This window comes from Vulpes lagopus, chromosome 24 (assembly GCF_018345385.1).
Source record: "Vulpes lagopus strain Blue_001 chromosome 24, ASM1834538v1, whole genome shotgun sequence".
In the NCBI taxonomy this organism is placed as follows: Eukaryota; Metazoa; Chordata; class Mammalia; order Carnivora; family Canidae; genus Vulpes; species Vulpes lagopus.
In genome coordinates this window covers 23,551,316-23,577,609 of record NC_054847.1, presented here as the reverse complement: position 1 = coordinate 23,577,609, position 26,294 = coordinate 23,551,316, and the positions used below count along the sequence as shown (strand labels likewise).

At 37.1% G+C, this 26,294-nt stretch overlaps 1 protein-coding gene across 1 annotated transcript in view; it reads left to right on the top strand.

The window, feature by feature from the left end:
* LRP1B (LDL receptor related protein 1B) overlaps positions 1-26,294 on the top strand; it is a 1,815,754-nt gene that overhangs the window by 636,416 nt on the left and 1,153,044 nt on the right. The window contains exon 3 of the mRNA XM_041739937.1: positions 1,398-1,535. Coding sequence (XP_041595871.1) covers positions 1,398-1,535 — 138 coding nt within the window. The remainder of the gene's footprint in view (positions 1-1,397; positions 1,536-26,294) is intronic.

Sequence of the window (26,294 nt, the reverse complement as noted above, 5' to 3'; positions counted from 1 at the left end):
AGTGTGGGATGTTTTCAGAGTCTGTTAACAACTCCACTCTGATGCATTCATTTACATGATTAACACATGTGAATTCTTATTCCGAGCCCACATCTAACCAAAAAAGCTCACAAAACTCATTGCTTTGCTATCAATAACTTTTGACATTCACAACAAGCCTACAAGGTAAACTGTTGATAGTTTTATTTACACATGAGAAAATTAATGCTTAGTTGATTTAATAAATTAATGTCCCGTGGGTATTAACATAGCCGTGATTAAATACTAAGTGTGCCTGATTGTAGAATCTAGCCTCATGTAATAATCAGTGACAGATTAACATGCGATTGTAGTCATATGCCACGACAGCACTCTGGATTTAGGAGAGCTGGGCAAGATTAAGAATCATCACGTGGGGAATTTGGAGAGTGCCTGTGGAAGAAGTCTACTAGGATATGGGATTAGCAACCTGAAATTTAGATATAGCAATGTACAAATTAAATGTTTTTTTTTAAATGATTTTATTTATATTTATTCATGAGTGACTCAGAGATAAAGTCAAAGATAGGCAGAGGGAGAAGCAGGCTCCCTGCAGGGAATCCAATGCAGTACTTGATCCAGGACCCTAGGATCATGCCCTGAGCCAAAGGCAGACACGCTCAAATACTAAGGCCCCCCTCACGTCCCCAATTTGGATGTTTGATGAGCTTTAAGAAAAGATGTGGTGTTCCAACCTAAGTAATCTTTAAAAACACAAAGATTGATCATGTAATGTACTATTAGCATCAGCAGGAGAACTCACTGAGTATTATCTGTTCCTTATCGCCTCCCCACTCCTTAGTAAATTCTATTATAATTGCTCAGTAAAGATTTTTCAAACAAAAAAAATCCATCTATAAATAAGTACATAACTAGCTGTTCTTAATAAAGAACATATTAAAAAAGAAATAATTTTTAGACTGACACAACTTCACTTAAATTCCACTAAAATCTTTTTGTTCATGTTACCTGATTCAGTTCTAATGAGAGCTCTGCCAAGGAGTTGTCATTCTCCATATTTCACAGTTGAGGAAATTGAGACATACAGGGTTTCAGTACCTTGCCCACTAAATCTAAAGATAAGAAGTAGATCAATGACTCAAACCGACCCTCAGATTTTAAACCTATGCTACTTAAAGGTTGAAAAGAATATTTGTGTCTTTAGTGTATTATTTGAAAAAATACAGTTTTATGTCTTATGCAATTTTAAATATTAGGTTTGTAATCACAGGGGCTAATTTTGATATCCCTGAAAGAGCTGCCCTCTGTTAGTGTTTCATATAGTTTGTTTTGTAAATTCAGGCTAGTAATTTCTTGAGCTAATGGTTTTACCATAAAAAACAAAACTAATTTATTTTTACTTTTTTTTTTTTTTTCAGGTCCTGAAGAGGTAGAAATCAAGTGCCCCTTGAATCACATTACTTGCCTTGGTACCAACAAATGTGTTCATTTATCCCAACTGTGCAATGGTGTCATGGACTGCTCAGATGGGTATGATGAAGGACTGCATTGTCAGGGTGAGTCCATTTGTGGAACAAGGCATCCACACTATTAAATTTTTCATAGTTTAATGAAAGTTCAAAAAGAACCTATAACCTGGCTTTTCTTTCAACCATAATCATATCAGTTATTGAGACAGCAAGAATTTTACTGCCAGAAACACTTAATATGCATTTCAAACGTATAACCATTGTGCTTTATTGAAAAATTCCATTAGAAAAAGAAATACATTTGGACTTTGACATTGGACTCTGAAACAATTACATATTTCATAGAAAATAGGACTTCTACGCAAAAGACGAATGAGAAGTCTTTGTCACAGGGATTAATACTATACAATGAAATAAGTTTATTTCTCTGAACCTTTGCTTAAGCCAAAGTTATTTGAAGCGAAACCTCTGCAACCAAATATTTTAGTATGATGTATTCACAGGAATTTTTTTTCTTAATGTTACCGCCATGAAGTTGTACCTACTTTCTTATAATTTTCTTTCTTTTTAAAAAGTCAATACCTGTGTTCTATAGTGGTCATGGTTTTACTTATATATTAATGATGGGAGGAAGGAATAATTAAAATCTCAAAGTTAACAAAAAATAAATCAGAACTGGCACATTCTAATAAAACTGGTTGGAGAGAGGAAATAAATGTGAAACCAAAAAGAAACATTAAAATATTAAAAAAAAGTTGAGGATTAAGGTAAGGACCCAAATGTGGAAATAGAATCAAGGTACCAGTTAAGTAAATTTGACTCTAAGATGAAGCCTGGAAAGAAATCACTGGTTGAAAAGTTTTTCAGTGAAATTTCCACCAGCTGAGTATAACACAAAGGATATTTATTGAAGCTGAGACACCTGTCCTTAATGTTGCGGTCAGACAATAAGGAAGAGAAGGAAATACAGAAAACTGGAGATGCATATCTGGTCTCTGACCAGATTCATACAAACCAATTACTGCCATGTGCAAAAAGGTTGTAGGTTACCAAAAGTTCCAGTTTTTCAGGAGGATCTCCATATCTGTATGTGTTTACATTATTTGAAGATGGCTACTCCTTTTTAAAACATTGTGTGGCCAGCAATGTACAGGCCACCCAAAACCTATCTGGAGTTGTGTCAGGGCTTACTGGCTTCCAGTTTCCTAGGGGTGGGCTGAATGAAGTCAGTGGATTCAATCCAGAGATGGAGAGATACTTTGGGAAAAGAGTAAATCTTATAAAGGTAGTCCAAGGTGGTAAGGCTGTTAGAGACCAGAGATCAACTGGGTCACTAGGTCCTTTTCTTCTTTCAGAAAGGAATTACTCTGGCTCTGTGGACATATTCAACTGAGAAGTTAAAGATCTTCCTTCTTTGGCTGAGTTTCATTTCTTAGCCTGAGTTCTGACGGGGTCACAGAAGGAGCCAGGAGACTCTCAGTTTTAGTTATGAACACATGCGTAATAATAATTAATAAGATATTTTTTTATTTAAAGGCCTTTTGACATGTATTATTTTTGTATAATTGGATGTTAAAAAGAATGGTATTAACAAAAAAGGTAAAGTGTGGAATTATAAAGTGATAGGAGTCAAAGAGTTTAATTTTCTTTTCAGAAATTAATTATGTTTTCTAGAGCCTAATTCTGTCCACTTCAATTATAATTCAGGCTTCTTATTACATTAAGGGGGGAAAAAGCCTTTGGATAGACATGTGTGACTGAGCTTCTAAAAGAGTGAAATCATCACATTGCCAAATACATCCTCAAAAATGGTTATATAAATTAGAATATCTCAAACATATTTCAGTGCTGTAGATCATATGAAAATATATCTGAGTTCTCTACTAAAATTTAGAGTTGTTATCTCTGATAGAGGAAAGAATATGTTAATAGTAAAACAGGGGATTCATATAAATACAAAGTATTGGAATAAAAATAAAGTGATATTAAATTTAATTATTGAAAAGCTTGGTGTATACTTCAGACTGAGATGCATTTGGAGTATATAATTTTTTATGCTTCAATCTCTTTTTCTCTTCTAATTCAGGTTTCTAATCGTTCCAACTTTCATATCTTTGTCACTAGTGACAAACTTTTTCTTTCATTTTTTTTAAGTAGGAGACTGCACAATTTTTAGCGTTTTAAATATTTCAATATTTCACCAAATGAAGTGTTTTAAAATACCTAAGTAATTTATTATGACCTGTGGTGGGCTTAGAAATAACAAGAAGTATGTCTGGATCTATGCTTGTTATTCACCTATTTTATCTCTGCTTGCCATTTACCTTATTATAGGGTATATCTTCAACCTTTCTCCTGATTTTAAGTTATACCCAAAGAAAAATTGTTTTCTGATGAATTAATTAGGCACCAACCTGTCAAGTTTTTTTTTTCTTTTAGATTTTATTTATTTATTCATGAGAGAGAGAGAGAGAGGCAGAGACACAGGCAGAGGGAGAAGCAGGCTCCATGCAGGGAGCCCGACATGGGACTAGATCCTGGGACTCCAGGATCACACCCTGGGCTGAAGGTGGTGCTAAACCACTGAGCCACCACGGCCACCTGCCTGTCAAGTTTCTAAAGAACTTTCTCATCTATAGACATATAATAAAAAAGGAAACCAGATTAGCACAAACATTGCATTGATTTTTAGAGATGCTTTTATTTTGTAGAACAATTCCCCCCGAATCACTTTCTCTTTCTAAATCCATTTCTTTTTTGTTGCATTCTAAGCAATACTCCAATTTAAGTAATTATACATGAAGCCAATGACATGATTCAAAGATGGATCTGTCTTCTCTTTTTTTTTTTTTTTTCCAATAACAGATCCAAAGCACATTTGGTGGTATATTTGTATCCTTTATGAAAATTAATAAGGAGAAAAGTTTAACATTTTGGAGGTGATATTCTGGTCTTGGGAATGCTTTTGTATCAACTGAATTGTTTTCTGAATGTTCCCCAGAAAAAATCAATTTCTTCCTGGTGAGGGTAATGAAAAGATATCTATTATTAATGATTTTCTATAACACTGATATTTTAATCTCCATAATTTAGCTCCATTTGAAGAAAGAAAAATGGATTTTTGTATATAGGTGTACTTATATATAGGAATGTGCTTGTAAAACTTTTACAATGAAAATGTTCAAAATCACCATGTAATATTTTAGAAAACTTCATCTCTTCCTACATAGTATTTCATACTGGTAATAATATCACTATATCTAAATTGCATGAGCAGTAAAACCACAATCTATATAGTACAAGGCTTCTCTGTGTAAGATATTTCCACAAAAATCCTCACAGCCATGCAAAGAAGTGAACAAATTCAGCTCATAGATACTAGATCGACTGAACTATATCAAAATGCTATCTTAAAATTTGACATTCTTGAGGTAATTCATTATGTTAACATTTAAAGTGGCTGTGAACAAAAGAAGCCCCCCCCTTTTTAATTCACAATCCTAGTTAGAGTACATTTGAAGTGCAAAATAATCAAGCATTTTAATGTACAAGGGAACAACAGTTTCTGTGGCATTGTGTGCTCTTAATCTTTTGAAAGAATACGGAGACCTTTCATGTTCATGCAAAAAGACCTTTCATGTTCATGCAAAAAGAAATTCTGTCTTCTGTGTCTCAAGAAAACATGATTATGTAATCTATGTGGTTGTTTTACAGCAAACATCCCAATGTCGTTTGAAATTTGAGGAGATAAAGCATGTGAAGAGTTTACTAAAACTGATTAAGGAATGAAACTTTCTGACATCTGAAAAACTCACCACCCAAACATACAAATATGCACACACAAACACACATACTGTTCTTTTCTGATTTCTCTCTTCTGTTCTGAACCTGTTCCCACATAATTCTGAATGTATAATATGTTAATTGGTGTATTTGATATAAAACTAAAGAAGAGTAAGATTCTCTTAAATACCACCTATCTCCTTGAATATGCATATTCAGAATTCTTAAAATTCCATTTATTTTTTTTTTACTTTACTTGCCAGTTGGAATATAATTTTCTTAATATATGTAATTACAATTTTCTCCACCCGCCCACAATCTGTTCTAATGTATTTATTTTAGATTCCAGTAATTCTAATGTATTTATTCTAATGTATTTTAGATACTGATTTACATTTTAAATTTACATACTTTTTTCCTTTTATATTACTATTCATAAAAATAAAGTCTTAGGAGAAAGTGCTAAAAAATCCTGGAAGTAATTTATGAATTAGAGCTTTCTCAAAATGCACTGAGGTAAAATGGCAAACTTTATTATCTGTAATGACTCACCACAGGAAAACTAGTAATCCTTAAAACTTCTGCTGAAAATCTCATATATATTCCAAATATTCAGAAATTAATCCAGATCAATTAATTTCATGTAATTAATTGATTTAACATAATTAAATGTAATACATTTAATTAAAATACTTAGAATTAATTCTTAGCTCAAATGTTCAGGACTCCACTTTTCATTCTTTCAGAAAAGAAATATTTTATCTTGTGGTGATGTTTGTTAGTCATCACAACACTAATTTCAAATGCCCATGAGATTAGCTTGTGTAGCTACCAGGAACAAGAGGTTGATTAAGTTGATGAGGAAGAAAAATAAATTTGGAGCACTTTATTGTTTTTACTTTAATTTTATTGTGTCAATGAATCTCGTCCTATTCCCATTTTAAAAGTTCCCACTGAAAAATATTGCCAATTTTTTTTCTAAATTAAAATGAACTTATCATGCTCAAGAAGGGAATTTCAGCAGGAAGAGTCCAAAGCCTAGGTATGGAGAAGAGGTACAATTACAAGCAATGTTGAAGGAAGTGTATCTGTCAGCAACATAAAGCTTTCGGCACATGAAGGGAAAGAAACTTCACCAGTGTGTTTTCAAGTCACTTGAAACATCAGTGAGCTGAGAGCTAGAAAACAAACAGCTATAATTACCCAAGAGTACCGGAGTTTGTGTGTTCAGACCACTTTTGATTACTGAAGTTCCTGTAACTTAAAAGTAGATCCTGCTATATTCTTTTCTTTGTCTTGAGTTGTGCTAAGGTAAATCAGTAGTCTCAAATCTATCTCAAGCCTATGCATTTTATCTCAAAGTGATTAGCTTCAGTAATTGAGTTCGTTTAGTGAAAGGCTGTGACCCTTACCACTGTTTGATATTAGGGCCAAATTCATGCTTTTTAGAAGCAAAGTAACAATTCTTAAGAAGAATAGATATCGTCTACAAGTATATCATCCTTTTGCAAAGCTATTACAGACATTGCTTATATTGACAAATGGCACCTATGTGAAAATTGCAGTAGTGTATCTGATGACCACTCTAAATATGTATCTGTGTATATGTGTGTATATATGCAGATATATACACACAGAGACATAGGTGTGCACATATAAGTGTGTATATTCATTTTCCAGAGTCTTAGTTTTATAAATTCTGTTTAAGTAGAAATATGCTGTTGGCATAGATATCTGACTTCTTAATAGTGATTTATTAGAAGTGATTGCTAAACTAATCCTGCTCAGGAGACTTGGAGTTCAAATGTCAACCGTTTGTTTGACTTCTACCTACAGCTAACTGGCTAACTGATGGCCTGTGGGGAAAGGATGACTAATTTGGCTGTACATGGTAGCCCAGCTTGTGAAAAGATAATCTAAAGTAGTTGATTGTTTGTTGGAAGTGAATCTTTTTGTAGTGGGTTTACATCTTTAATTGATGTTAATATGTACTAATTAGTGTTCTCTGGCCCCAAACAGAATTATTTTTAAGAATAACTACAAAATGGATTTTGCAATATATAAAAAAAGTCCTGTAAGCACACTAATAGCTTATAAAGGATCAAACACTGAAGACTCTAACTTAAAAAAAAGATATTCTTTATTAAAATTTCATCTTGGATTCTATATCTTTCTTCTTGGCAAACAGTGATTTAAAACTAACTTACATTACATCCATATATTTTTGATCCAGTATTTTCTGTGGTAAAAATCCTGGTGCATTAGGGACCTTTAATTGCTACTGAATCATACAATATTTCTAGTGGATTTTGGTTTTAAATAGATGCAAATCCAAAGCACAGATCCATAGCTTACACCCCAGTAGGGTATTTTTTCTGTTTGCCTAACATCTGTAGAGAAGTAGCAATTGCTTTGATATAGAGATTGACTTCTTGTTTGAAACAACTCCTATGATGCTTGTGCCTAAAACATGCCAACCTCTTATATGGAAGGGCTATGCAGAACCACAAAAAGCCAGAGAACTCAGCTTCCTCAACTATACCCCCAGTAATATCTCCAACAGAAGAGACTTGTTAATAGTTCTGCTAACTTTGGAATTGTTAATTTAAATAAATGTTCATGGACACTGGGACACACTGGGACTCATTTATTTGGATCTCCCCCTCACAGTTCTCTTCCTGATATGATGGAAAACAGATCATAGTTTGTAAAAAAAAAAATAATGGGCATGGGGCCAAAATGAACTCTTAAAAATGTGCCACAAGAAGCACAATAATGTTTTCCCTATATTCAATTCATTGATTCACTTCAGTAAATTTTTATTGAGCACCGAGAGTACTGTAAACTCTTATCTAAGCACTGGAGATGTTGAAAATCCTATTTTCTGCCTCCATGGAATTCACATGTCATAATGGAGGCATGTAAAAGTTACTGAGGAAGAATAAAATGAAAAGCATCTAATTCTGCTTGAGGGGATGCAAGAAAATTCCCCAAAAAAGCTGATGGTTGACACATGTCCCCCTCTGAGATTTTGGTAGGCAACTGAGGGAAGGAAGAACACTTCAAAAGTAGGGAACACAGGTACCTAAGAAAACATTATACACTCAAGAGAATTTGTAAGTTTTTTGGTAGGGTTGATGCATAGGGTTCTAAGTGGAGATAGATGAGTTTGAAGCTGAAAAAAAAAAAAAAAAACACTTGATATTAGACCTGGAGTGGCTATATTAGAATACGGTTGCAGTATGACCTACTTAAAATACATTGTATAAAATTAAAAGAGAAAGAGAGGGATCCCTGGGTGGTGCAGCAGTTTGGTGCCTGCCTTTGGCCCAGGGCAAGATCCTGGAGACCCGGGATCGAACTCCACGTGGGGATCCTGGTGCATGGAGCCTTCTTCTCCCTCTGCCTGTGTCTCTGCCTCTCTCTATCATAGATAAATAAAAATTAAAAAAAAGAGAGAGTATTATATGATCCTCGGATGTATTCTCAATATCATAAGGGTTATATATATTTTACTATTAAGCATAAAAAGATTAGAATTGTTGCATATATGTAGCCAGTTCTGTGATTTATTCGTTTTATTCATAGAAAGTTAAAATATGCATTAGTTTAATTGTAAAACTTTGAGCTAAACAGTCACGTCTCTTTACATTGATCAACTCTCCAAACAAGGTTTACTAGGTGTTATTCTTTAATGTGTCACTTCTATGTAAGTAGAAGTCAAAATGGATGACAAGGCAGCCATATTAAGTGAACTTCTTTTCAGATGAAAGTTAGGAATTTGGAACGTGTATTTACTATTTTAAGCAACCAGAATCCTGTGTTTAGCAACCACTAAAATACCACTTTAGTTGATGCCTAAGTTTTGCCCTCTTGTATCTTAACGTTGGGAAATGTATGATGGTTCCAATATTATTCAAAAGTATGAATTATATAAAAAACTGTCCCTCAGCTCTCTACTCAACCTTTTTTTTTTTTTTTTTATTGGTGTTTTATTTACCAACATACAGAAAAACACCCAGTGCTCATCCCGTCAAGTGTCCACCTCAGTGCCTGTCACCCATTCCCCTCCAACACCCGCCCTCCTCCCCTTCCACCACCCCTAGTTCGTTTCCCCGAGTTAGGAGTCTCTATGTTCTGTCTCCCTTCCTGATATTTCCCAACATTTCTTTTCCCTTCCTTTATATTCCCTTTCACTATTATTCATATTCCCCAAATGAATGAGAACATACACTGTTTGTCCTTCTCCGATTGACTGATTTCACTCAGCATAATACCCTCCAGTTCCATCCACGTTGAAGCAAATGGTGGGTATTTGTCGTTTCTAATTGCTGAGTAATATTCCATTGTATACATAAACCACATCTTCTTTATCCATTCATCTTTCGATGGACACCGAGGCTCCTTCCACAGTTTGGCTATTGTGGCCATTGCTGATAGAAACATCGGGGTGCAGGTGTCCCGACGTTTCATTGCATCTGAATCTTTGGGGTAAATCCCCAACAGTGCAATTGCTGGGTCGTAGGGCAGGTCTATTTTTAACTCTTTGAGGAACCTCCACACAGTTTTCCAGAGTGGCTGCACCAGTTCACATTCCCACCAACAGTGTAAGAGGGTTCCCTTTTCTCCGCATCCTCTCCAACATTTGTTGTTTCCTGCCTTGTTAATTTTCCCCATTCTCACTGGTGTGAGGTGGTATCTCATTGTGGTTTTGATTTGTATTTCCCTGATGGCAAGTGACGCAGAGCATTTTCTCATGTGCTTGTTGGCCATGTCCATGTCTTCCTCTGTGAGATTTCTCTTCATGTCTTTTGCCCATTTCATGATTGGATTGTTTGTTTCTTTGGTGTTGAGTTTAATAAGTTCTTTATAGATTTTGGAAACTAGCCCTTTATCTGATATGTCATTTGCAAATATCTTCTCCCATTCTGTAGGTTGTCTTTTAGTTTTGTTGACTGTATCCTTTGCTGTGCAAAAGCTTCTTATCTTGATGAAGTCCCAATAGTTCATTTTTGCTTTTGTTTCTTTTGCCTTCGTGGATGTATCTTGCAAGAAGTTACTGTGGCCAAGTTCAAAAAGGGTGTTGCCTGTGTTCTCCTCTAGGATTTTGATGGAATCTTGTCTCACATTTAGATCTCTCATCCATTTTGAGTTTATCTTTGTGTATGGTGAAAGAGAGTGGTCCAGTTTCATTCTTCTGCATGTGGATGTCCAATTTTCCCAGCACCATTTATTGAAGAGACTGTCTTTCTTCCAATGGATAGTCTTTCCTCCTTTATCGAATATTAGACGACCGTACATTTCAGGGTCCACTTCTGGGTTCTCTATTCTGTTCCATTGATCTATGTGTCTGTTTTTGTGCCAGTACCACACTGTCTTGATGACCACAGCTTTGTAATACAACCTGAAATCTGGCATTGTGATGCCCCCAGCTAAGGTTTTCTTTTTTAAAATTCCCCTGGCTATTCGGGGTCTTTTCTGATTCCACACAAATCTTAAAATAATTTGTTCTAACTCTCTGAAGAAAGTCCATGGTATTTTGATAGGGATTGCATTAAACGTGTACATTGCCCTGGGTAACATTGACATTTTTACAATATTAATTCTGCCAATCCATGAGCATGGAATATTTTTCCATCTCTTTGTGTCTTCCTCAATTTCTTTCAGAAGTGTTCTATAGTTTTTAGGGTATAGATCTTTTACCTCTTTGGTTAGGTTTATTCCTAGGTATCTTATGCTTTTGGGTGCAATTGTAAATGGGATTGACTCCTTAATTTCTCTTTCTTCAGTCTCATTGTTAGTGTATAGAAATGCCATTGATTTCTGGGCATTGATTTTTGTATCCTGCCACGCTACCAAATTGCTGTATGAGTTCTAGCAATCTGGGGGTGGAGGCTTTTGGGTTTTCTATGTAGAGTATCATGTCATCGGCGAAGAGGGAGAGTTTGACTTCTTCTTTGCCAATTTGAATGCCTTTAATGTCTTTTTGTTGTCTGATTGCTGAGGCGAGGACTTCCAGAACTATGTTGAACAGCAGTGGTGAGAGTGGACATCCCTGTCTTGTTCCTGATCTTAGGGGAAAGGCTCCCAGTGCTTCCCCATTGAGAATGATATTTGCTGTGGGCTTTTCGTAGATGGCTTTTAAGATGTCGAGGAAAGTTCCCTCTATCCCAACACTCTGAAGGGTTTTGATCAGGAATGGATGCTGTATTTTGTCAAATGCTTTCTCTGCATCTAATGAGAGTATCATATGGTTCTTGGTTTTTCTCTTGCTGATATGATGAATCACATTGATGGTTTTACGAGTGTTGAACCAGCCTTGTGTCCCAGGGATAAATCCTACTTGGTCATGGTGAATAATTTTCTTAATGTGTTGTTGGATCCTATTGGCTAGTATCTTGTTGAGAATTTTTGCATCCATGTTCATCAGGGATATTGGTCTGTAATTCTCCTTTTTGGTGGGGTCTTTGTCTGGTTTCGGAATTAAGGTGATGCTGGCCTCATAGAACGAATTTGGAAGTACTCCATCTCTTTCTATCTTTCCAAACAGCTTTAGTAGAATAGGTATGATTTCTTCTTTAAACGTTTGATAGAATTCCCCTGGGAAGCCATCTGGCCCTGGACTCTTGTGTCTTGGGAGGTTTTTGATGACTGCTTCAATTTCCTCCCTGGTTATTGGCCTGTTCAGGTTTTCTATTTCTTCCTGCTCCAGTTTTGGTAGTTTGTGGCTTTCCAGGAATGCGTCCATTTCTTCTAGATTTCCTAATTTATTGGCGTACAGCTGTTCATAATATGTTTTTAAAATCGTTTGTATTTCCTTGGTGTTGGTAGTGATGTCCCCTTTCTCATTCATGATTTTATTAATTTGAGTCTTCTCTCTCTTCTTTTTAATAAGGTTGGCTAATGGTTTATCTATCTTATTAATTCTTTCAAAGAACCAACTCCTGGTTCTGTTGATCTGTTCCACAGTTCTTTTGGTCTCGATATCATTGAGTTCTGCTCGAATTTTAATTAACTCTCTTCTTCTGCTGGGGGTGGGGTCTATTTGTTGCTTTTTCTCTAGTTCCTTTATGTGTAAGGTGAGCTTTTGAATTTGAGATCTTTCCAGTTTTTGAATGTATGCTTGTATTGCGATGTATTTCCCCCTCAGGACTGCTTTTGCTGCATCCCAAAGATTTTGAACGGTTGTATCTTCATTTTCATTAGTTTCCATGAATCTTTTTAATTCTTCCTTAATTTCCTGGTTGACCTTTTCATCTTTTAGCAGGATGGTCCTTAACCTCCACGTGTTTGTGGTCCTTCCATATTTCTTGTTGTGATTAAGTTCTAATTTCAAGGCATTATGTTCTGAGAATACACAGGGGACTATCCCGATCTTTTGGTATCGGTTCAGACCCGATTTGTGACCCAGTATGTGGTCTATTCTGGAGAAAGTTCCATGTGCACTTGAGAAGAATGTGTATTCAGTTGAGTTTGGATGTAAAGTTCTGTAGATATCTGTGAAATCCATCTGGTCCAGTGTATCATTTAAAGCTCTCGTTTCTTTGGAGATATTGTGCTTAGAAGACCTATCCAGGGTAGAAAGAGCTAGATTGAAGTCACCAAGTATAAGTGTATTATTATCAAGGTATTTCTTGAGTTTGGTTATTAATTGGTTTAAATATTTGGCAGCTCCCACATTCGGGGCATATATATTGAGGATTGTTAAGTCCTCTTGTTGGATAGATCCTTTGAGTAGGAGATAGTGTCCCTCTTCATCTCTCACTATAGTCTTCGGGGTAAATTTTAATTTATCTGATATAAGGATGGCAACCCCTGCTTTCTTTTGAGGACCATTTGAATGGTAAATGGTTCTCCAACCTTTTATTTTCAGGTTGTAGGTGTCCTTCTGTCTAAAATGAGTCTCTTGTAGACAGCAAATAGATGGGTCCTGCTTTTTTATCCAGTCTGAAACCCTGCGCCTTTTGATGGGGTCATTAAGCCCGTTCACATTCAGAGTTACTATTGATAGATATGAGTTTAGTGTCATCATATCTATTCAGTCCTTGTTTTTGTGGATTGTTCCACTGAACTTCTTCTTAAAGGGGAATTTTAAGAGTCCCCCTTAAAATTTCTTGCAGAGCTGGTTTGGAGGTTACATATTCTTTCAGTTCCTGCCTGTCTTGGAAGCTCTTTATCTCTCCTTCCATTTTGAATGAAAGCCTTGCGGGGTAAAGTATTCTTGGTTGCATGTTCTTTTCATTTAGGACCCTGAATATATCCTGCCAGCCCTTTCTGGCCTGCCAGGTCTCTGTGGAGAGGTCTGCTGTTACCCTAATATTCCTCCCCATAAAAGTCAGGGACTTTTTTTCTCTTGCTGCTTTAAGGATCTTCTCCTTATCTTTGGAATTTGCAAGCTTCACTATTAAATGTCGAGGTGTTGAACGGTTTTTGTTGATTTTAGGGGGGGATCTCTCTATTTCCTGGATCTGAATGCCTGTTTCCCTTCCCAGATTCGGAAAGTTTTCAGCTAGGATTTGTTCAAATACATATTCTGGCCCTCTGTCCCTTTCCGCGCCCTCGGGAACCCCAATTAAACGTAGGTTTTTCTTCCTCAGGCTATCATTTATTTCCCTTAATCTATCCTCATGGTCTTTTAATTGCCTGTCTCTTTTTTCCTCAGTTTCCCTCTTTGCCATCAACTTGTCTTCTATGTCACTCACTCGTTCTTCCACCTCGTCAAGCCTCGTCGTTAGGACTTCTAGCTTGGATTGCATCTCATTTAATTGATTTTTAATTTCTGCCTGATTAGATCTAAATTCTGCAGTCATGAAGACTCTTGAGTCCTTTATGGTTTTTTCTAGAGCCACCAGTAGCTGTAAAATAGTGCTTCTGAATTGGCTTTCTGACATTGAATTGTAATCCATATTTTGTGACTCTGTGGGAGAGTGGGCTGTTTCTGATTCTTTTTTTTGAGGTGAGGTTTTCCTTCTAGTCATTTTGCTCAGTGCAGAGTGGCCAAAAACAAGTTGTATTGGGAAAAGGAGAAAAAGAGAGAGAAGGAAAGAAAAGAGAAAAAGAAAAAAGAGAAAGAAGAAAAAAATAGGGGAAAAAGAGAAGAAAAAGAAAGAAAAAGAAAGAAAGGAGAAAAAAGAAAAAAAAGGGGGGGGGTGGGGGAAGCAATCAGAAATCAAGAAGAAAGAGAGAGAAAAAAAAAGCACAAAACAAAACAAAAAAAAAAAAACAAAAACAAAAACAAAAAAACAAAAAACAAAAAAAACCACGGGGGAGTATCTTCCGATTCTGTGTAGTTTAAGTCCCTTGACTTCCCCTGGAACTGGTCCGTGTCGCTGGTCTTCTGGGGGTGGGGCCTGCTGTGCTGATTCTCAGGTGTGAGCACTTGGGGGAGCTGCTCTGCCCCTGCCTGGTGCAGGGCTCAGTGGGGGCTGTTCACCCCGTGAGGCCCCGGGAGGAAGCCACAGTGGCGGGGGCAGCTCTGGGACCCTGGATCCAGCCCCCGCAGTAGCTCCGGGGCTCTCCGTCTGCAGGGCCGGGGGGCTCCGGGGCGGGGCCGCTGATCTGCTCAGTTCCAGGCAGGAGCGTCCTTGCTGTCCTGGGCCCTCCCGGCCTCTGCCTGTCCCGGGGGAGGTCGGATCCTGGGCTGTGTCCCGGCGCCCTGTGCTCCGGGGCCTGCGCTGTTGGATTCGCGCTCCCGGCGGTGCAGCCCCCTCCGCGGAGCCGCCGCCCGAGCCCCTCCGAGCTGTTCCCGGAGCCCCGCAGCCCCCTCCGCGCGGAGCTTCTTCCTCCGCCCGAGCCGCCGCCGCTGAGCTGTTCCCGTAGCCCCGCAGCCCCCTCCGCGGAGCCGCCGCCCGAACCCCTCCGAGCTGTTCCCGGAGCCCCGCAGCCCCCTCCGCGCGGAGCTTCTTCCTCCGCCCGAGCCGCCGCCGCTGAGCTGTTCCCGGAGCCCCGCAGCCCCCTCCGCGGAGCCGCCGCCCGAGCCCCTCCGAGCTGTTCCCGCAGCCCCGCAGCCCCCTCCGCGGAGCCGCCGCCCGAGCCCCTCCGAGCTGCTCCGGGTCCCGCCGAGCGCTGCAGCCCTTAGGGAGCTCGGCGCATCTCCCGGGCGCAGTTCCTCTGTTACTGTCCCAGGGAGCCCGAGGGCGTCCCCGCCTTTCTGGGGATCCTGCTCCAATTCCCGGGGAGCCCCTTTCCGCGGGGAAGGTCGGTGCAGCTCCTGCTCCTCCGGGACGGGGCTCTCCTGTCCTGGGGACACTCGCCCCGGCCTCAGCCCGGCTCCTCGGGGCCCCTCCCCCTTGGAGGCCTTTTGTGTCTTTATTTCTTTTTCCCCGTCTTCCTACCTTGATAGAAGCGCGAACTCTTCTCACTGGAGCGTTCCAGCTGGTCTCTCTTTAAATCTCAGGCCGAATTCGTAGGTTTTCAGGATGATTGGATGGTTTTCTAGGTAATTTGCTGAGGACAGGTGACCTGGAGACCCTGCTCCTCCGCCATCTTGCCCCTCCCCCCCTGAAATAGATTCTCTACTCAACCTTAAATGTGAAGCCAAATCCCCTATAATTCATTATTTAGTTTTTGACACAAGCAGCTTGATACTTTACAAAGCAAGGAATTAAAACAGGTAGCTGAGGTTGACTGGCATCCCCAGAAGTCACACAGAAAAGCAGTGTGAGAACAAGGTTTAAACACTGTGACCTTGAGTTTTCGTTTGCCAGTTTTGACTACTGAGCCTTAACATATCAACTCAGAGTAACGCACAAAATTGTTATGCTTCAGCATCCTTTCTGACCCGTTCTTAAAGCAGCAAGGTGGCTTGTAGAAAATCAACTGAAAAACATTTTTGAGCTAACTATATGTTCCCTGTCAGTTTTATTAATTGATTGAGCAGGAAAAAAAATGTGCTGAGTGAACAACAAGCTGAGAAACTATATAACAAGCTTGCAGAATTGAATGTCTCAATCGGACTATTTGCTTTACCCCCTTGAGAAAAATTAGTACTTTCATTTGATGAGGGATGTAGAAAGGAAATGGAGAAGTTCATTTTAGCTCTTTGAAGAAGATTTGCACTAGTTACAATAGGAAGTTTTTTTTTTTTTTTTTTTTTTTTTTACAATAGGAAGTTTTAAAAAATCTGGGAATTAACATTCATAAATGGGATGTGGAAGGAGAAATGAGAGAAAAAGTTTAAATTTGGAAGGGAAAAACCCAACATCGAAGAAAAACACAATGCTGTTTCTTTCAATAAATAGCCAATAAATAATTAGGTGATTTGAGATCTATTAAGCCTGATCTAGAGTTCTATCTAGTAAGTCTTACAGAATTCTGTAGAGGTAGATGCCAGTGATTTTCATACCTTCAGCCAATATTTTCAATTCTGAATTTCTAACCTCTTCACAATTGTGGAAAAATACTATTTCCGCTGCCTTTTCTCTGATCCACTGTTATCACTTATTCAGTCAACCCTATCCCGTTGCATTACATGTATTTTAATGTCATCACAACTGAAAATTCCAATATATTAAATAATACTCAGGAAAAAAAAGATCGCTATAAGACTAGTGACACCTGAACTTTCTATAATCAGTCCCTTCATAATCAAATCATTGATTTGTTTTTCATTCATGTGGAGACATAGAGAAATATATATATATATATATTTATATATATATATATTTATATTTATATTTATATATTTATATATAATATATATATATTTTAAGTTTCTCCTAATCTTTCTACATATACTTGCACATTTGTCTTCAGGCACAAGAAACAAATTAAAGATTACTTTCTGAAGAAAAACACACTACATAGTTTTATTTCTATTAGCTAAGAATTTGCTTTCTAGTTCCGCATTAGTTCTGTGATTTAGAGAAAGCATGATATTAATGATTGACCTCTGTATGCCAAGTAGGATTGTAGAACCAGCCCAGACAACCCACTGTGGTTGTAGAAACCATAGGATGCCAACTGAAGTGAGATCAGTGTGCTATCAGAGCGTCTTCCGAATTAGGTCAGTGTGACCGTGAGCCAAGCCTTGAGCATCAGATAAAAAGGAGAATGGGAAGGACAAGCCCAAAAAGCACTTTTCAGTTCCATTAGCTGAAACATGTGGCATATTCTCATTCAGTCTACGGGTACAAAACTAAGAGTGCCAAGAAAAAAAATCTTTGCAGTTCAATAAATGGCTCTAAGAACTATCCAATATTTTCAGAGCAGAAGCACTAAGACTTTGAATTGTCTGATTTTTAGTTAGATTCATTAAAAACTAAAAATTTTCAAGGAAGTTTGGAGAAAAATTTTCAAAGGTACAATATAAATTGCTCTTCGGTTTAAATGTAATATTTTAAATTTTGTTACATAAAAATTATATATACAATTTATTGTATCTTAATGTGTATGGAAAAATATTTGTGTGTAAATATTCTGTTAGATTTTCCTAGCCTACTTCTATTATATATCTAGTTGAATTGATTATTTCAGGGAATTAAACATACATATTTTTATGCCTTACACCTGTATTTTTTGTTCATTTGTTCTTCTTACCAAAACCAGGATAAGGTGATGTTTCCAATCAAGTTCTTATTGGGAGTGATGCTTCCTACTTACAGATGGCTTCTAGTTCCTTTTCAATAAGTGCCCCCCCCCTTTTTTTTTAACTCTACCAGTTCAAACTCATTATGCAAAGCAAATACGCAGAACGGAGAGAAACATGTTTAGAGGTTCAAAGCCTAGTAATTTTGCCTAACACAGTGTTACTTATCTTTTGAGGTGACTTTTTCAATGCAAATGTCCCTTGGTTCAATTCATCCTTTTTCTTCCTGTGTGAACATCTTATACCCCAATAGATTGGAAACATCTAATGAAACTCGCTTAACTTCTACCTCAGTCACTTCACTGCAAGAACTAAGTCAACAGGACAGGGAAGACCAAGGCACAGGAAACAGTGATTAAATGAAAAGGTGTATAGGCTACCTGTACAGTAACTCATGGGGTAAAGTATACTCCACAGTCTGCTGGAATTATCAGCCTCAAACCAGCAACATGCTCTTTGTCAGGAAGATTCACTCCTGCATTTTACCTAAAGTGATTTTCTTCTTTCAGTTTTCTTTCTCCTTATTTACTAGTGATATCTGCAATATGCAGAGGGAAGCAAGGGTCTGCTCTATGACTATCACTACAAATAGAGAAGCAGCAATAACTTTCTCTTGGTGTGAAGCAGAACTGTAATATAATAGGACCAGAAGGGAATTTCAGGGGTCATCCAGTCCATCCATCTGCCTTTAGGCTGGATTGAACCCAAACTTGCCTAGACAGATTGTTATCTACCCAAATTGGAAGGCCTCCAGGGAGAGAAATTCTAACAGCCATTCTTAGTAACACAGTCAATGCTTAGCAATTTGTACTCTGAGAAAATGCTTGCATATTGTATTATAAAATTCTTCGTGCCCTCTCAATTTTTAGTATTTCCCCTCCAACATGTTCCTATAGGTTAATCATGCTTTACTTGTACCTCTCCAGATAGTTTTAAATTTTCAAAATTTTTAAAGTTATAGACTGCCCTCCCTCAACTGACCGAGATAGTTTAAATGACTAGTTTCCCTATGATTGACTGTCAGAGTTACTGACTCCCATGATTATTCTTTATGTGTTTTCTTATACTTAACATTGCCTTGTTCGCTCATGTTGCATTAGTTTAGGAGCTGTCTTTGGCTATGAATAATAGATCTTAAAAAAGAAAATCTCAGGAAAAAACAATGTCCAGAGATAGATGCCCCATGGCAGGGAAGGTGATTTAATGACATGATCTGTGTTCTAGGCTTCTGTGTTTCTCTTCTATCATCCTTCTCAACTGCCTTCTACCCTCGAGGGTGGCCACTGCAACTCCATATGTCTATCTCCATTCCCCAGAAGGAAGGAAGGAAGAAGAATGAAGTATCCCTATCAAACAAGTCAAACTCTGTCCTAAAGGACTTTACAGAAACCTAACACCCAAATTTCTATCTCCCTACCATAGGCCAGAATTTTAACACACAACCAACTTTATTTGGAGACGTAGGCTAGGAGACGTAGTTTTTCAAGTGTACAAACACTATTAATAAAATCAGACTTGGAAGAAAGGGATAATGGATAATTGGTAGCAACTAGAAGTTTATGCTTTAATAGAGCAATCAAATAGTTGACTGCTCATCACATAGGAGCTACAGTTGTAGTATGTTTGATGAAACTTATAGGAAGATTCTGAAGTACAGAGACCTGGTCATTAACTGGCTCTGTAGTTTTGAAAACCAGTGAAATGAGATGTTCAGGCAATATAAAATATAAAACTCCCTGCAGGTATAAAATTGTATAAATTAATGAAAATATCAGTACACCTGGGAAATGGTAAGAGAAAGGTCACGCTGTACTATAGCAAAGAGTTCCCAAATATTCATACTGGATATCCATGAAGGAAAGTCCTGGGGAGCCAATAGAGGCTGGCTGCTGCCTGAGAAAAAACCCAGATATATTTGGGTTACAAGAGAAAGATATTCTCCTCTCTTTTTTTCTACATCCTATTCTCGCTTATTTTTTTCTTCCCTTTTTATTCTTATTGCCTTCTCTCTCCCTCTATTGCTACCCTTGCTCTCTGCCCCATATCTTATACTTTTTCAGCCTTTACATTTTTACTTCTTCAAATTTGTGCTTAAACTTTTTAAAAAACTATCAGAATTTCAAAGTCTTTGTAATCATTTCACATCTGTGGTCAGCCAACCCTATGTCATAATTTATTTTTACTGTGTGGTCTGTCATCACATATAAATGTTATTTTATTTAATATTTTGAGAATGCGAAATCATGTCAAGCTGCTTTGTTTATCTTATTCCCTCTCTGATGGTAAATTTCCTGTTGTTTTTTTGTTTTGTTTTGCTTCCCTAAGACTATCAATTTTCTCCAACCAAATACATCCCAGATATTTTATTGCTGTTGACCTTTGTTTTATTTTGAAGGATACTTAATTGTCTTTCTTTTCTCTCTTTTTTGAATTCCAAATCCCATCAGGTGATTTTTGCCATTTTTTATACTTCCAAATAAATTCATATCTATGAGATCCCAATTAATAAAACATTTTTTTTCAGACATGGTCTTAGAAAGTAGGTAGGTATTACGTAGGCACTGAAGCATATCATAATAAAATCTCACAGCAAAAACAACATATTGTATAGTGTGTGTGTGTGTGTGTGTGTGTGTGTGTAGAGAGAGAGAGAGAGAGACAAGAAAAGAGAAGAGAAATTGAGGGAGTATGAATATAGTAGAGCATCACACGATACCCATTAGAGTTCTAAAATTAAAATTCTGAATGTCTAAGAGAAGAGCAAGATGAAAAGTTCTAGTGCTGAGATGAATCAAAGTCAAAACAGAAAATGTTGGTGATAGTACCAAATTCCCTGTACACATAGCTCAATCCTTTCCTCTTTATTTTAATAATAGGTAAATCCACGTCAGTGTGGTGGTGTGCTTCCCTTTTGAATGGACAGGGGAGGATCTAGAGAACTTCTGGGATGAAACCAAAGGTCTCTTCCACCTAGCCACTTTGTGTTAGGAAGAGCTCTGTGAGTTAGCCAGCCAGGACAGCATGGCTATTCCTATATTAATAGTTCTTGTGTTTTAAGAACCTGGAGTTGAAACAAATGTTATAGAATTGCAGTCAGCAATATCTACCAAACTGGAATTATTGTATTTCTAGTTTATACATTGCACTGGATTTCAGAGCCCCCAAAATCAGAAGAAAAAAATAACTTGAGGCACACATATAAAAAATAGATTGGATTTTTAAATTGCTGCTATATTATTATACTCCTTGCTCAAATAGAAATGATTACTATGAAAGAAAGAAATAGCTCTCTTGAAAAAAAATCTAGATACAAAGACATCCTTTATTATTGTCAAAGACTGCCTTTGTTTGTTTCTGGGCTAAACTATGTGTATTGAAATCTAAAGTTGTTTTCTATTTGATTGTTGGATTTTTCTCCTAAAGTTGATTTAGTTCACCAATACATATCTCCCTTTTTTTTCAAAAGCTTTTTCTATTTTCATGTGACTTTTGTTTTGGGTGTGTAATAGTTTCTGTGAGGAATGTTTCCTAAAGCAAATATAAACATTTCCAATATACTAAATTATAATGATTTTTTGGTATTCAGATACATCTGCAATATATAAGAATTCTTTTGAAGAGGCAATTAGCACTTAGTTCAGTGACTTAGGTAGTACAACTTTTTTGATGTTTTGTTTTATTGCATGCAACCAAGGTACTACATATCTACAAAGGAAGAATACTAAAATAAATAAGAAATGCCCAAAGGTTTTCTGTGTAAATTTACTAATGTAGTGTGTTAAAGGGTCATCCAGTTATCTTTATGAGGTCATGGAAAGGTTGTTCACTTAGTATCTTGTTAGTAGAACATGTTATTTACCTCTATTCCAATCTAAATAAAAACTGGAAAATTGTGTCAGATGAGAAACCTAACTCTTTAGGAAGAAATGACAATATATAGATATAAATTGCTATGGATATTTAGGATAATTTTTTATGCTGTAATAGCTATTAAAACTTAATATTTTGAATTATCATTGCTTGCTTACTTTCCAGTTGAGCAAATGATTTTATAGTTGGCTTTGGAAGACTGGTCAGTCACCCATAAACAAGGCACAGAACAGAAACTTAAACTTTCTTCTTTGATATGTTAAGGCCCATTTTACTTGAGAAATATAAGGGGAGGATGGAGAGTTTTCCCTTTCTTTTACTATATAATGGGAGGAGAATATATTTGAACTAAGATTAGATATAAAACTATAATTGAACTGATGTGTGTAAAGATCAAATAAATGCTCAACTTTAGGTACTGTTATAATTAAATTATAACTATTTTAATAGTACCTCTGTGCAAGTCTAATTTAATAATATAGAGCAGACGGTGTGCCATTAGTGCAATCACAATGGATAGAATAGACAAGGAACTACAAATGAAATATGGATGGATGGATGATCTAGCAAATAAGACAAAACATTACATGGCTGAGAAGGCTTTGTAGAGAAAAATTGATCTATACAAATTTATTAAAGCAGATTTGAAATTTGATGAATTGGTCTTGGATACTATGAAATTTCAGTGAATTTAATATCCAGTGGGCAGGAAAATGATATAAAATGAACATTACATATTTATGTGGTGTGTGTGTGTGTGTGTGTGTGTGTGTGTTAGATGAACTTGAACCAAGTAAAGAAAAAAACAGTAGTTCAATAGAGAATAATATCCTAAGTTGACTCAATGTCAACTTTTTTTTTTAGATTTTATTTATTTATTCATGAGAGACAGAGAGAGAGAGAGAGAGAGAGAGAGAGAGAGAGAGGCAGGCAGAGACAGAGGCAGAGGGAGAAGCAGGCCCCGTTCAGGGAGCCCGAAGTGGGACTCGATCCCGGGTCTCCAGGATCACGCCCTGGGCCAAAGACAGGCGCTGAGCCACCCAGGGATCCCCGTCAACTATTTTTTTGATGGCAAAGAATTCTACACTGTGTAGTAGCTCATGAAAACTGTGACTTAAATTACAAGGAATTTAATCAGGTGTAGAAAAGGGAAGATCATGTCTTCCAAAACTGGGGAGGGTATAGAAGAAAGACGTGATATGAAAATACTTTTTTTTTATTTAAAAGCATTCCCAGAAACTTATCTCATGGGTCAGTTATCACTTAAGGTAGCTTTCTCCTTGGATTTCAGTGCTTCAAAATCATGTTTTCTTCAGAGTTGCGTTTTTATGCTAGTTTTGTGTTCTTCATAGAATCAGCCTTTAGAAAGCTGATTGCTTTCTGGTTGCTTTATTCAATCTTTTATTTACCTATTAGATAAATATTTGCTGAAAGTTCAATATAAGCCAGTCACTATGCAGGGATCTGAAAATATGTAGATGATTTTAATCCTTAAAGGGTTCTGTAATTGTTTGTGGATACAACTCATTACTCATTGGCAAAGAATTGTAAACTAATGTAGTTAGAGCACTGATAGAAAAATATGATTGGCCCTGAAGCTTGAGTTCCCAAGAGGGATATTGCCGTGGATCAATTCTAAGTATGTCCATCACTTACAGGGAACATGGTCAGAATATGCTGAATTTTATTTTGAATCACATTTTTTTTTCATCTTTAGGTATGAAATAATAAAAAAAGTCCATTCAAATGTTTTCCAGGTTTTACTTTTTAGGTCTCTTTCATTTGCAATTGACTGCATTACTTTCAAATATCTTCAACAAAAACAAGGATCTATGGGCTCAGGGAACTTCATTCTGGGCCTCACCCAAGGTCCAATGGACTTCAGAATTAAATACTTCTTCAAGTTTAGGGAAAATGGAGCTGTTCTTGCCAATATTTCCAATCAATGTCTTGAACCTAAATTTCTGTAGCTCCCTCACTGTCCCTCTCATACCGCTCATTAGGAATTAAAAGGAAGTGCCAGGAATCCACTACTTTCTTCCCTTCACCTCTTTTTGTCTTAAATCCACCAATACTTATAATGGTGTATATATCATTATGTCTTTTCTCCAACTTATGTCCATCACAACAGAACTACAATCATTACAGAGGTTCTTATTTTGTCGTATTCCCTCAGTCTTTCCCTGTGTCCTCTATAACTCACAGTTCATTACCTACAGAATTCCCTCTATTCAACCTCATCTCTCAAAAATTCATCAGCTTCGTGGCCCTCCCTGATTCCCTTACAGACCTCTCAAATGAAGACTGTTTTCCCCCAACAATTCTCTCATTGGACCTAAAGTGGTAAATTTGGGAGTAATTTTCTTCCTTCTTATTGCTGCAAGCAGAGCATTCTCTCTCCCCTCTAAAAATGTTCAGCTTTATAGCTCATGCCATTAGATGATTTTATCCACTATTCTTCATTGCTGTTATCATGTTATGATATGATGCCCAGCTCATTCCTTCTTCTTTTTCAATCATTGTAGCTCTGTCTATCCAATATTATTTCTATCTTAATTCTTGGAAAATTCAACATACTTTTAGATAATATTTATAGTAACTCGGCCTCTCAATTTCTTTAGCCAATGTCAGCTACGCCCCACCCCCCATTGCCATTCTCTAGAGTCTAGAATTTGCTTTTGGTAACCATTGCAAGCCCTCCATCACCTCACTTTTAGGTCTCTGATCACAACCACCAATATTTTTAGCTCACTACCTTAACTATTTCTTATGACTTCTAGTACTTGCATCCCAATAATCTACCAGAACATTAGGTCCATTTATATTCCAAGATTTTCACAGATTTAGACACACTTGATGTGTTCACTACCCTTTTTACTCTTTTTCAATTCCGTGGTCTATTATTTAATCACTTTACTGCATAGTACATCAGTTCTTCAGCCATTCTCTTGCTACCTCATACTCAGCTGACAAAAACACATCCCTAATTAAATCTAACTCTCCACCTGTTCTTTTACTCTGTTCCATTACCTGTACAACTGAACCAGGCTGAAAAAGCCAACAACCATGCTTTCAATCCATGACCATAAACCTCAATTTTGTCCTTACTATTATCAGCCAGCCACGTTATACATTCCTAGTTCATTTCCTGTCTTTGAAGTCTATTTTACATTGTATTTCTTCTCAGATCAACCGTTTCTTGCACATCCTCTCTCAGTTAATGATTTTACTTCCCACAAGGCTGAGAAAACTGAAGGAATCAGAAAACTAGGAAAAAAATATGCAGACTCCCATCACTACACATATCTGTTCTTTAGTATCTATACTTACTTCTGACCTACAGACCTATCTACGGTTTTACCTGATGCCAATACCAGGTCTCATCTGTCTAGACCACTCAAATACATTGACCCAGCTCCCCTCCCTGTCTCCTACATCATTCCTCATCTTTATAAGATCATTTTCATGAGTATACAATCGTATCTTCCATCATGAAAAATATGCATATATGTTTATATGTAAATGAATAAATGAGTAAAATGTCCTGACTCTATTTCCCCTGTCATGTATTATGCTATTTCTCTGTTTCTCTTCTATCTATTGTTTCCATTTCTCCTCCTCTCATTCTCTATTAAACACACTATTGTCAGGCTTTCCCCTTGCACTACTCCACTAAAACTGCTCTCATCAAGGTCATCAATGACCTTGGCAGTGGTATACCCATTCAATTTACAAATTTTCTCTTAATTTCTCTATCAGTAATTTCTGGCATAGTTGATCACTTTTTCTTCCTTATTAAACATTATTTACTTGCCTTTCAGGATACCACTCTTGGTATTCTGCTTAGCGCACTGGTTACTTTTCTATTCCTTTACTATTCCTTTATTGCTTCTTAAGCAACCTTAGTCCTTGGTCTTTTTCTCTTCTTTGCTTAATTTATACTCTTAATGATCTCATTATTCCCATGGCTTTTGATATCATCCATGTACCAATGACTTCCATTAGTTTTTCTAGTCTAGACTACTCTGTAATTCCAGAAATGTACATCTGGGGCACCTGGGGGGTTTAGCTGATTAACTGTCTGACTCTTGATTTTGGCTCAGATCATGATCTCAGGGTTGTGAGATCAAGCCTCACATCAGGCTCTGCACTGGGCATGGAGCCTGCTTAAGAATATTTCCTTCCCATTCTGGCCCTTCTTCCTTCTCTCTCTTAAAAAAAGAAAAAAATCTGAATCCAACTGTCTTCTCAATATCTCTGATGGATATCTCATATTCACATGCCCAGGGTCTTCTCCACTCCTCAGAACTATTAAACATATAGCTTTTTCCTTCTTAGTTGGTTACAGACTTTTATTTTGTCATACAGAAATATTGGGGAAAGTTCTGACATTTCTTTTTAATTCCTCAAGTTGAATTCATCTCAAAATATATCATTAGCTCTAATTTCTGAATATATCCAAACTCCTAATCTAATCAGCTCTATTGGTACTATCTGATATTTATCTTGTAACTGGATGATTGAAATAGCCACATAACTGGTCTCCCATACTCCAACATCATCATATCATAGTCTATTATCAGCAAAGTAACTAGGCAACCTTTTAA